Genomic DNA, 12,658 nt, shown 5'->3' with positions numbered 1-12,658 from the left:
GACAATTCCAGCCTCTCCAATTCCCGATTTTCTCCTCCCCAGCCGGACTCGCCCCCGGGAGGCTCCTGAGGGTCCCGGGGTGGCCCCGGTGGCTCCCAGCCCCACCCTGGGGACACGAGGGCACCCCGAGGCCCCTCCGGTGTCCCCTGCACGAGGAACAGCACAAAAAGTGGGATTTTATCCCAAAAAATCCTTGAATTTCTCTGCCAGGACACGCAGCCCACTCTGATGTTTTCCTGCGTGGTTTTGGGGCAGTTCTGGGGGATTTGGGGGTGGGATGAGTGCAGGAGGGGTTGGGCATCGACCCCAAACCATCAGCCCCAAAATCCCAAGGTTTTGGCCCCATAAATCCCAAAATTTTGGCCTTGTAGATCCCAAAATTTTGGCCCCATAGATTCCTAAAATTTAGTGACAAACGCCCCAAATCTCTGGCCTAATAAATCCCAAATCCTTGGCCCCACAACCCCAAACCCTTGGCCCCATAACCCCAAATCCTTGGCCCCATATCCGCCATACATTTGGCCCCAGAGATCCCAAATCTTTGGCCCCACAACCCCCAAATTCGTTGCCCCATAAATCCCAAATCCCTGCCCTTTAGACCCAAATCCTTCACCCCACAACCCCCAAATCCTTGTCCCTACAGACCCCCAAACTTCACCCCACACACCCCAAATCCTCGGCCCTACAAACCCCAAACTCTTGGCCCCACAGCCCCTGAGCCGAAATAAATTAAAAAAAGAAAAAAAAATTCAAAACAGATTTATTTTATTAAAAAAACAAAATAGTACAATTTTAGTTCCTCTATGGAAAAAAAAAAAAAAATAAAACAAAAAAAAGCCCAAAAAAAACCAACCAAACACCAACGGAAAAAAATTCCTACCACTGCCGGAACGCTCCGATCCACTGCAAAACTCTGGGAAAATCCAAGCTTTCTTTATATATTAAAAACCATTAATTTGACATTTTACAACTTTCTACACGCATGCACAGAAACCTCGGCTCTGCGGGAAAACAAAATCCAAACCCGACCCCGAAAACGGAACCCAAAAAAAGGGAATTTTGATCTCCCAAAATTCTCAAATGGAATTGAGAACTCCCCACCCCTCAGAGGAAGATCCATCCCCCCCCTTTTTTTTTATTTTTTTTTTCAGGAAAATGGCCCAAAATGGGCTCCCAGTACAAATTGCCCAAAAAATTTCTCCCAAAACTCCCAAAAAACCCAGGAATTTCCTGGAATTCGGGTAGGGGGTGGATCCCCCCCATTTTGCTACTGGTGCTTACTGGGGAAGCCTCCCCTGGCTCCAAACTCCCCTTTTTTAGTGCTTAGGACAAAATCGACCCCAAAACCCGACCCCAAAACTCCTGGAATGAAATCCGGCACTTCCGGCCCCACAAGGGTGGAGGTGGGAGCTGGAGCGGGGAGAAAAACCAAAAAAAAATTGGGAATAAAATCCCAAATCCATCCGTGAGGTATTTCTGACCTTAGAAACAAAACCAGGAGAAGGCGAAAAAATTAATTTTTTCTTTTTGCATCCCGATGGGAATTCTGTGGGATCACCTCATTTGAGGGACGTTCCTGAAGGACCTCGCTGAGATCTCATGGAGCTCCTCAGGGTCACGGATCCAGGATTGCTCCAACGGCACCGGGAAGCTCCCGCTGGAATTTGGGATGTGGATCCCCCAGGAGCAGCAAAACCCACCCAAAAAAACCCTCCCAAAACCTCAATTCGACCTTCAGCTCCTCCAAAAATCCCAGATTTCCTAAAAACATCAGCAGAGGTGAGGAGGGTGCTCCCAAAACCTTCAGCTCCTCCAAAAAATCCCAAATTTCCGCTCGTTTTTCCTAAAAATTCAGCAGAGGCGAGGAGGACGCTCCCAAAACCTGGGGGTGCACCAGGGGGAGCTTTTCCATAGCAGCCACGGATTCCTGGAGACGATTCCAAAATTCCCTTGGGATCCCAAGCTGGGAAGTGGTTTAAGGCCAGAGCCAGGACAGACGTCCAGGAGAACACGGACGGGAGGAGCAGGAGGTCGGTGGGACCCCGGAGCTGCTCCAAGGACGCTGGTGAAGAAGGAAGTTGGGAATTCTTGGGATTAGCCCTTGAGTTCCGGCTCCAAGGGATCCGGATTTCGGAATGAGGAGGAAGAGGAGGAGGAGGATGAGGAGAAGGCGCTCAGCCACCTCAGGAAAGGACGAGTGGTCATGATCCCAGCAGGGCGCCGGAGCCGGGAGCGCCTTTCCCGCTTTTCCGCGTCCCGGCGGCGCCGGAGGAGCCAAATTGGGAGATTCGGAGCCGGAAGGATTCGGGAAAAATCCCAATCACACCGAGGTCTCCGACTGCAGCCTCATGATGAACTTGTGCGACTTGGGGTCCACGAACTCCTCGGAGAGCTTGAAGAACGGGATCTTCTTGGTGGACACCACCAGGCTGAAGTCCTGGCGCTTGAGCACGAAGACCACGCCGTCCTTGAGGCCGTTGGTCACCGGCTCCTCGCTGACCAGCGTCCACTGCTTGGCCAGCCAGCGGTCCTTGTGGTACTGGATGGTGGGGCCGGCCGTCAGGTACCGCTCCAGGAAGGCCTTGGGAGAGGGCAAGGACACGGGGATGTCACCTCGGGGTGGCCAGGATCTGGTTTTGGTTTGTTTTGGAGGGAAAAAAGGCCCCGTGGTGCCGCTTTGGGAATTTTTGGGGATTTCTGGGGATTGTCCAGGTTGGGAAAGAGCTCTGAGGTCATCGAGTCAGAGTTGGGGGCAATCCCCACCTGCTCCACCAGAATTCCAGGAATTCCTTGAGTGGTCACCCCAACCCTCCCTGAGCCCCTTCCAAGGCCTTTCCAGGAGGGATTTTCCCAAATTTCCCACCCTGAGCTTCTCCTGGCGCAGCTCGAGGCCGTTCCCTCTTGTCCTGCCCCATTCCCTGGGGTCAGATCCCAAATCCCCCCTGGCAGACCCCAAATCCCCCCTGGATCCCCTTTTTCTTCAGGCTGAGCCCCTCAATCACCCTCAAGATTCTCCATTCCCTTCTCCAGCGGCTCCAGCTCCATCCCCAGATCCCCACGAGAAGAACCCAACCCCACCTCACTCCAACCCCTCATTTTCCCATCGGGATGATCCCAAACGGGATAAATCCAACCCAAACCCCCGTCTGGGCACCTTGGGGGTCATGTCGTGGGTGATGCAGAACTCGAGGTGCTGCAGGATGCTCTCCATGGTGTGGTAGGGCTGCTGCTTGGTGGTCCTCAGGTACTTCTGCATGGCGCGGGCCATGGAGGCGAAGATGGCCTGGGCGGCCTCGCGCGGGTCCATGATCTCCCGCGGGTTCTTCTGCTCCTCCTCCTGCAGCCGCTTGATGTGCGTGAAGGCCTCCTCCACCGCCACCACCAGCCTGCGGGAGAGGCGGGGAAACCCGGGGGTTTGGGATGGAAAAACTCGTGGATTTGGGATGGGAAAAACCCGTGGATTTGGGACAGAAAACCTCTTGGATTTGGGGTGAGAAACCCCGTGAGTTTGGGATGAGAAACCCCGTGGATTTGGGATGGAAAATCCCTTGGATTTGAGATGGGAAATCCCTTGGGTTTAGGATGGGAAATCCCTTGGATTTGGGATGGAAAACCTTGTGGGTTTGGGATGGAAAAACTCGTGGATTTGGGATGGGAAATCTCGTGGATTTGGGATGGAAAACCACTTGGATTTGGGACGGAAAAATCCCTTGGATTTAGGATGGAATCTCCCTTGGAACTGGAATGTAAAACCCTTGGACTTAGGACAGAAAACCTCTTGGATTTGGGATGGGAAATCTCATGGATTTAGGATGGGAAATCCCTTGGATCTGGGATGCGAAACTCCCTTGGATTTAGGATAGGAATCTCCATGGATCCAGGACGGAAATCTTGGATCTGCTGGGATTCACTCGGATGAAAGAACCCAAGTTTCAACCAACTCGGTTGGCAATCCCTCCAAACCGCTGCCCTTGGGTTGATCTGGAATCACCAATTGGAACATCCCCATCCATGAAAAACCTGGAAAGAACCCACCACAGCATTCCCAAGGCGGGGAATCCGTGGATTTTTCCTCACCTGGCGCGGCGTTTCCGCACCCGGCGCTCGTGCTCGGCCTCCTCGTAGTAGAACTCGTTGTGGCTGTTGTCGCGCCGCCGCGCCGCCGCCGCAATCACCGCCCGCGACTGCCCCGTGGAGTTGTTGGTGGAATTCTCTGTTGGTGGAGCCATCCAGAGCGGGGGTGAGCTCGGAAAAAGCGCCCGGAGCTCCCCCCAAAAAATTCCAGAGAGGAAGAGCCCAGAGGTCCCCAAAAAAATTCCGGAGAGGAAGGGAGGAAGCACCCAGAGCTCCCCCCAAAATATTGTGGAGAGGAAGGGAGGAAACCCCTGGAACTCCCATCAAAAAACTCCAGAGAGGAAGGGAGGAAACCCCTGGAACTCCCATCAAAAAATTCCAGAGAGGAAGGGAGGAAACACCCAGAGCTCCCTCCAAAAAATTCCAGAGAGGAAGAACCCAGAGTTCCCCAAAAATTCCGGAAAAGAAGGGAGGAAACACCCAGAGCTCCCTCCAAAAAAATTCCGGAGAGGAACACGAGGACGGGGATGGAGAAACGTCCACGAGAGCGACCGCGAGGATGAGGATGGAGGAACGGGAGGAGAAGGAGAAGGGGAAGCCAAGGGGGAAAAGGGGGAAATGGAACCTCACCCTCGCCGAGGGAATAGACCTTAAAGCCGGACATTTTCTTGGAGAGGACGGATTTTGGGAGGTTGAGCAGGGCGGGGTTGTAGACCGGGAAGTCGTGGTAGTAATTCTCCAGGATCCACACGGCCGCTCGCTGGATGCTGCGGGGGGAACATCGGGAACGTGGGGCAGGGGGAGAGCGGGAACGCGTGGGGGGGACACACACCGAGGGACAGCAGGGGCTGGGAGGGAATTCCCGGCAAAAACGTGGACGTGCCATCCCTGGAATGTCCAAGGTCGGGTTGGAACCACCTGGGATGGTGGGAGGTGTCCCCGCCCATGGATCTGTGAGGTCCTTCCAACCCAAACCATTCCGTGATTCCATCAATTCCCAGAGAAAAGAGCTCCCACCACGAGAACATCCACCTTTGCTACGTTACAAAATCCCCATTCCCACCGCGAGAACATCCACCCTTCCCACATTAAAAAATCCCCATTTCCACCGCAGGAAAATCCACCCAAGCCCACGTTACAAAATCCCCATTCCCATCATGGGATTGGGATTCTGGGATTCTGGGATTCTGGATTCCACGATTATGTGATTCCGTGATTCTCTGACCCCATTCCCTGCAATCAGATCCCAAATCCCCCCCTTGGAGGAACCCAAAATCTCCCTTTCCTCCAGCCTGATCCCCTTCATCCTCTCAGAACATCTCCAGGATTGCTCCAAGGACACTGGAAGTGCCACGGATCCCCCCAGAAACGGCAAAACCCACCCAATAAAACCCTCCCAAAACCGCAATTCAACCTTCAGCTCCTCCAAAAACCCCAGATCTCCACTTGCAGACCGGGAAGTCATCACCTTTCCCACATTAAAAAATCCCCATTCCCACCGCAGGAAAATCCACCCAAGCCCACGTTACAACATCCCCATTCCCATCATGGGATTGGGATTCTGGGATTCTGGGATTCTGGGATTCTGTGACCCCGTTCCCTGCAATCAGATCCCAAATTCCCCCTTGGAGGAACACAAAATCTCCCTTTCCTCCAGTCTGATCACCCTCAGAACATCTCACCACCTTTCCCACATTAAAAAATCCCCATTCCCACCACGAGAACATCCACCCAAGCCCACGTTACAAAATCCCCATTTCCACCACAAGAACATCCACCCTTCCCACATTAAAAAATCCCCATTCCCACCACGAGAACATCCACCCAAGCCCACGTTACAAATCCCCATTCCCAACCACGAGAACATCCACCCAAGCCCACGTTACAAAATCCCCATTTCCACCACAAGAACATCCACCCTTCCCACATTAAAAAATCCCCATTCCCACCACGAGAACATCCACCGGTGCCGTCCCCACCTGAGGTGGCCGACGTTGTAGAAGCGGCTGGCGCCGTCGGCCGAGCGCACGGCCTTGAGCGTGAACTGCGGCTGCAGCTGCCGCAGCTCCAGCAGCACCACGGCCAGGTAGTGCACGAAGAGCAGCGCGTCCACCAGCGACACGGCGAACTGCACCACGCCGCGGTAGTTGCGGTCCCGCGAGTCCAGGATCCGCACGCCGTAGAAGAGCCAGTAGGACACCACCAGCAGGAACACCAGCACCATGAGGAGCGCGCGGAAGACGAAGACGCGCGGGAAGAAGGCTTTGGGGCGGCGGAAGAACAGGGCCCAGCTGCCCAGCAGGAGGATGAGGAGCTTGAAGGCCACCGAGATGAAGAGCCCCTCGCAGGGCGTCCCGCAGGGCTCCAGCTCCTCCCGCCACAGCAGCTGCGGGAGGAGGAGGAAGGCCAAGGGCGTGAGGAAGGCCAGGAGCGCCAGGGCCGCGCCCAGGGCCACGCCCAGGTGGCGGGAGCAGTCCAGGTGGGCGCTGTCCTCCATGTCCTTGGTGATGCGCGTGAGGTCATCGTGGGAGATGCTGTGCTCCGACGTGCCCGTCACCACCGTGGTGGTCTCGCCCCAGTTGTCGTCCTGGGGAGGGGACAGGGGATGTTTCGAGGGGTGGCTTCATGTCCCACCTGTCCCAGGTGGGCACCTCACCTCCAGGACCGCCCTCTGACCAGCCAGGTGTCATCCTGAGCAGGGGACATTTTGAGGTGTTCCACCTGTCCCACCTCATCTTCAAGACCTCCCATCCTTTGCACCATCAAACCAAGAGTGTCCCCATTGTCATCCTGGGGAGGTGACAGGGACATTCCAAGGGGTCCTACCTGTCCCAGGTGGTCACCTCACCTCCAGGACCTCCCACTGACCACCCAGAGCAGGGGACATTTCCAGGGGTGGCTCCGTGTCCCACCTGACCTCCAGGACCTCCCACCCACCACATCTCCAGGAAATGCCACCCTGGCGAGGTGACAGGGCACATTCCAAGGGTTGGTTCCCGAATTCCCTCAATCCCAGAGGAGCATTCCCTGTTCTCCACACCCCCATCCCACCTCCACGCCGGGAGCGCTGCCCGGAGCCATCGCCCTCCTCAGGGTGGAGGAACCTCAGCCCGGGCCTGGGAATTCCGCCGGGAATTCCGCTGGGAATTCTCCCTCTGGGGAAGCTCCAGCTCCGCCAGGAGCAGCTTTGGGATCGGGAAAGCTCCGGCAGGAGCAGCTCTGGGATCGGGAAGCTCCCGGATTTCCTGGCCAACCTTCCTGGCTGGCAGGACCAGCAGGAACACGCCCGGCACGCCCCCGCAGCGCTGCCCGCGCCGGGTAGGCTGGGAATGCTTGGGAATCCTTGGGAACGCTTGGAAGGGTCAGGAATCGTTGGAAATTTTCAGGAATTTTTGGGAATGGCTCCAGACAGGCCCTTCCCCGCTCCAGAACCCCCTCTCCCAGCCAGAGAGGTGCCAAAATTCCTGGATTCCTTCCCAGCTGGATTCCTTCTCCCAGCCCTGTCTGTGTGTCTTTCCCTCATCCTGGTTTTGGGCGCTTGGGCGTTCGGACATTCCTGGAATTTGGGGTTTTTTTTGTTTTCCCTGTAGGAATTTTCCCCACAGATTCCTGCTGGAAAACCGGGAGATTCCTCCTTGTTTTTCCATGGACCCCTGGAAAATTCCAGTCCAATTCCAGCCCAATTCCTGTTTCTCCATGGATCGCTGGAAAATTCCAGCCCCAATTCCAGGCCGGAGCGCCCTGGGATGGTGGGGAGGCGTCCCTGCCCGTGGGATGATCCCCATCCAAGCAATTCCAGGGTTCCATGGATTTTGTTCCAAGGGGCAAAGCGAAGCCTGGGACGCTCCAGGGCAGCTCCGGGAGCCCCATTCCCAGGAAAAGCCCCCGTTCCTAGGAAAATCCCCCATTCTCAGGAAAAGCCCCATTCCCAGGAAAATCCCCCATTCTCAGGAAAATCCCCATTCCCAGGAAAAGGCGCCGCAGAGGGAACATGAAAAGCGCCAGAGCCGCCGGCGTGGGCGGATTGGGAGAGGATGAAAGGCCGGGATCGAGCTGGAGAAATTCCAGAATTTGGGAATGAGGGGCACCACGGGCAGGGCAGCCTCCCCTGCCCCATCCAGGGGGGAATTTGGGGCAAATCCTCAAAGTTTGGGTTCATTGGGGATCAGATCCCGGGGGCGTTTTCCAGCCCTGGCGCCGCCGCCGCGTCTCCTTTTCACTTTCTCATTTTCTCGTTCTCCCCACAGGACCGGCCCGACCGGCCGGACCGCTCGGCCGGGAAATCCCGCCGGGAGGAATTCCGACGGGGAAAATTCCATCGGGAAAAATTCCAACGGGAAGCATTCCCTCATCCCTTCATCCCTCGGGGGGCTCCGGCCCTGTGTCCCCCCCCCGCGCTCACCCTCTCGTCGCCCCGCGTGGATTCGTTGTCCAGCAGAGGCTCCCCCGGCGCTTGGATCGTCACCGATTTGTCCCCACGCGTCCCGTCCCGGCTCTTGGAGCGGTGCCGCTCCCGCCGATCCCTGGGGAAAGCGGGGAAAAATGGGAAAAAAGCAAAAAAAATGTGGGAAAAATGTGGGAAAAATGGGGGGAAAATGATTGAAAAATGGGGGGAAAATAAGGAAAAAAGAAGGAAAAATGGGGGACAAACAGGGGAAAAATGGGGGAAAAAAGCAGGAAAAATGGGGGAAAAAAGTGGGAAAAGAGAAGAAAAAAGGAAGGAAAAAGGAAGGAAAACGGAAGGAAAAAGGAAGGAAAAAGGAAGGAAAAATGGGGAAAAATAGCAGGAAAAATGGGGGAAAGACGGGGAAAAAAGCAGGAAAAATGGGGGGAAAGCAGGAAAAATGGGGGAAAAAGTGGGAAAATGGGGAATAAAAGCAGGAAAAATGGGGAGAAAATGTTGGGAAGATGGGGAAAAAAGCAGGGAAAATGGGGGAAAAAAGCAGAAAAAAGTGGGGAAAAAAGACAGGAAAAATGGGGGAAAAAGAAGGAAAAAAGAAGGAAAAATGGGAGAAAATGGGGGAAAAGCAAGAAAAATGGGGGAAAAAGAGGGGAAAGTGGGACTGGGACATCCCTCGGGATTGGGGTCATGGGGACACCCGCCAAGGGAGGGGACAGGGGCGCGGGTCCCTCACCTGTGCTTGCGGGAGCTGCGGGAGTGGCCGGATTTGTAGGAGTACCCGGAGTACTGGGACTCGTTGTCCATGGCGTCGCAGCGCCGGGCCTTGTGCCGCTCCAGGATTTGGGCTTTGGGCTTCCCCGGGAGGGCGGCCAGGGCCTCCTTCAGCGGGGGCTTCTTCAGGCCCAGGGCACCTTCAGGAGATCGACCGTCACCTTGAGGGGCTCAATTTTGTCACCTTGGGGTGGCCTCGCTCAGGAGAAAAGGACGCGCCCACCTGCAGGGACACATGGAGAGTGTCACTGGGGCTGGCCCAGTATGGCCCAGGATGGCCCAGGATGGACGAGGATGGCCCCAGGATGGCCCAGGATGGACGAGGATGGTCCAGTGTGGCCCAGTACAGACCAGTATGGTCCAGAATGGCCCAGGACAGCCCAGGATGGACCAGTACGGCCCAGGACGGCCCAGGATGGTGCAGGATGGCCCAGGATGGCCCAGGATGGCCCAGGATGGTCCAGTACGGCCCAGGATGGTGCAGGATGGACCAGGATGGACCAGGATGGCCCAGAGCCCCCTCCTGGCCCTGCATCCCTTTCCCAGGTGGGAAATGGGGCAGGGAAAGGGGATTTGGGGTCAGGAGGGAGAGGGAATTTGGGGTGAGCAGGGAGAGGGAATTTGGGATGGGCAGGGGAAAAGGGACTTGGGATCTGGGGCTGCGTCCCCGCCTTGGGAATCTGGGAATTTGGGATTCCCTCGGGATGATCCTGCCAAACCTTTCCCCAGGGTTTTGGGGGAATCTGGGCGCCCCAACCCCGCAGTCCGGGAGGCCCCGGCTGCCTCTGGGAGCCGTCCCAGCCTCCCGGGTTTCCATGGAAATCCCGTTCCCACCGAATCCACCCCAAAACCCCCTCGGGCCCCTTTCCCAAGGCCCCGGGAAAGGGGGAAAGGGGTCAGGGAGGCGCAAAGGGGGAAGGGGGGAATTCCTTTGTCCGGGATTCCGGATGATCCCGCACGGATCTCCATGGAAACCGAGGCCGTTCCCGCGGGCCGCCGTCGCCCGGGAGACGGGAACGGGGCCGGGAGACGCTGGGGGTCCCAGAATGGCCCAGTAAGCCCAGTAAGGGCTGGATCCTGCCCCAGTATGTACCAGTAAGGGCTGGATCCTGCCCCAGTATGTCCCAGTAATGGGGTGGATCCTGCCCCAGTATGTACCAGTAAGGGCTGGATCCTGCGCCAGTATGTCCCAGTTACACCAGTAAGGGCTGGATCCCAGGCTTCCAGTTCCCCCAGTAACCCCAGTAAGGGCTCCCCAGTAACCCCAGTAAGGGCTGGATCCCAGGCTCCCAGTAACCCCAATAACGGATGGATCCGATCCCAGTATGTCCCAGTCCCTCTAGTAATGGCTGGATCCTGTCCCAGTAACCCCAGTAAGGGTTGGATCCTAGGCTCCCAGTCCCCCCAGTAACACCAATAAGGGCTCCCCAGTAATGGCTGGATCCTGTCCCAGGATGTCCCATAACCCAGTAACCCCAGTAAGGCCTGGATCCCATCCCAGTATCTCCAGTCCCCCCAGTAGTGGCTGGATCCCATCCCAGTATCCCCAGTACCCCCAGTGATGCCTGGATCCCATCCCAGTATGCCCAGTAATGCCTGGCTCACCTCCCAGTATCCCCAGTCCCCCCAGTATTGGCTGGATCCCATCCCAGTATCCCCAGTATCCCCAGTAATGGCTGGATCCCACCCCAGTATCCCCAGTAAGGGCCAGATCCCATCCCAGTCTCCCCAGTATTCCCAGTACCCCCAGTAATGCCTGGCTCCCATCCCAGTATCCCCAGTATCCCCAGTATTGGCCGGCTCCCATCCCAGTATCCCCAGTGGTGCCCGGCTCCCCTCCCAGTATCCGCAGTAGTGCCTGGATCCTGTCCCAGTATCCCCAGTAATGGCCGGATCCCATCCCAGTATTCCCAGTATCCCCAGTCCCCCCAGCGATGGGGTGGATCCTGTCCCAGTATCCCCAGTACCCCCAGTATCCCCAGTGGTGCCCGGCTCCCCTCCCAGTCCCCCCAGTGTCCCCGGGCTCACTCACCGGGCGGCTCCGGCGGCGGCGGCTCCGTCCCGGCGCTCTCCGAGGCCTTTGGGGCGTCCGGAGCCTCCGGAGGGGCCGGCATGGACCACGGGCCGGGCATGGGGGGCTGCTCACGGCACGGGCACGGGGGGGCCGCCCTGGAGCTGCGGGGACAAACAACGGGAATTCGGGAGCAATTCCCAAAATCCCGAATTCCAAAATTCCCAAATTCCCGAATTCCAAAATTCCCAAATTCCCGAATTCCAAAATTCCTGAATTCCTAAATCCTGAATTCTAAAATGCCAAAATTCCAAAATTCCTATATCCTGAATTCCCAAATTACCCAATCCCGCCAATTTTCAAATCCCGTCAATTTCCAGCTCTTGCCGATTTTCAAATCCTGCAAATTACCAAATCCCGCCAATTCCCCAATCCCACAAATTTCCAACTCCTGCCAATTCCCAATCTCGCCAATTCCCCAATCCTGTAAATTCCCAAATTCCCCAATCCTGCCAATTTTCGAGTCCCGCCAATTTTCAAATCCCACCAATTTCCAATCCCGCCAATTTTCAATCCCATCAATTTTCAAATCCCGCCAATTCCCCAATTCTGCCAATTTTCAAATTGCACAAATTTCCAAATCCTGCCAATTCCCAATCCCGCCAATTCCTCAATCCCACCAATTCCCGGATCCCGCTGCTCGGGAATTCCTTGGGAGCACCATAGAAAAGCGATTGGACATCTCCCCCACCCCAGGCATCCCAAAATTTTTGGGAATTGTCCTTCTGGATAATTGGCCGGGATAGATTTGCGATTTTCCAGGAATCCCTGAGTTTTCCCAAAATCCCGGTGTCTGCGGCCGAAGTGAACTTGGCATTTTCCAGAAATCCTGGTTTTTTTCAGAATTCCTGGGGTTTTCCAGAATTCCTGGGGTTTTCCAGGGATCCCTGAGTTTTCCAGAAATCCCAGTGTCTCGAGCTGAAGTGAACTTGGGGTTTTCCAGAGATCCTGGGGTTTCCCATGAATCCTGGGGTTTTCCATGAATCCCGGGATTTTCCAGCTGTTCCGAGGTCTCTTGTCCCCAGCCTGTGGATTCAGCCAAAATAAATTCGGGATTTTCCAGGAGTCCACGGGTTTGACAGGTATCGTCCCCATCCCAAAGGGAATTTGGGAATTCCAGCAGGAATCCGGGATCCTGGAGCTCCTCATCCTCCCGTTCCAGCAGTGAAAAACAACAAAAAAGGGATTTTTCTTGGAATCTTTTCCAGCAGAGCCGGTTCCACAGCCCTGGAGATGCCGGGAATGGATTCCCGGGCTCTGGGAGACGCCGGGAGCCAGAGCCGGATGCAAAAGAGGAGGAGGAGGAGGAAAATTCCCATTTTTTAATCCCGGGACGATCA

At 56.1% G+C, this 12,658-nt stretch overlaps 1 protein-coding gene across 1 annotated transcript; it reads right to left on the bottom strand.

The window, feature by feature from the left end:
- Positions 1–812: 812 nt before the first annotated feature.
- VANGL2 (VANGL planar cell polarity protein 2) lies at positions 813–11,390 on the bottom strand. Its single transcript, XM_054294231.1, has 8 exons — positions 11,280–11,390; positions 9,210–9,470; positions 8,477–8,597; positions 6,054–6,661; positions 4,705–4,841; positions 4,078–4,213; positions 3,155–3,386; positions 813–2,581 (listed from the first exon to the last, which is right to left on the bottom strand). The coding sequence occupies exons 2-8, from the start codon at positions 9,278–9,280 to the stop codon at positions 2,321–2,323; spliced, it is 1,566 nt and encodes a 521-aa protein (XP_054150206.1). The 5' UTR covers positions 9,281–9,470; positions 11,280–11,390; the 3' UTR covers positions 813–2,320.
- Between the last annotated feature and the right edge of the window lie 1,268 nt (positions 11,391–12,658).

Source organism: Melozone crissalis, unplaced genomic scaffold, assembly GCF_028551555.1.
Source record: "Melozone crissalis strain CALT ecotype California unplaced genomic scaffold, PUWL_Pcris_2 ptg000228l_1, whole genome shotgun sequence".
NCBI lineage: Eukaryota > Metazoa > Chordata > Aves > Passeriformes > Passerellidae > Melozone > Melozone crissalis.
This window is presented reverse-complemented; position numbering and strand designations above follow the sequence as displayed.

Bases quoted from the DNA above. Each gene is read 5' to 3' on its own strand.
- VANGL2 (XM_054294231.1), bottom strand. From the start codon at position 9,280: ATGGACAACGAGTCCCAGTACTCCGGGTACTCCTACAAATCCGGCCAC. The intron at 8,598-9,209 runs GTGAGGGACCCG...CGCTTTCCCCAG, and splicing joins CGCAGCTCCCGCAAGCACAG to GGATCGGCGGGAGCGGCACC. The intron at 3,387-4,077 runs GTGAGGAAAAAT...CCTCTCCCGCAG, and splicing joins GTGCGGAAACGCCGCGCCAG to GCTGGTGGTGGCGGTGGAGG.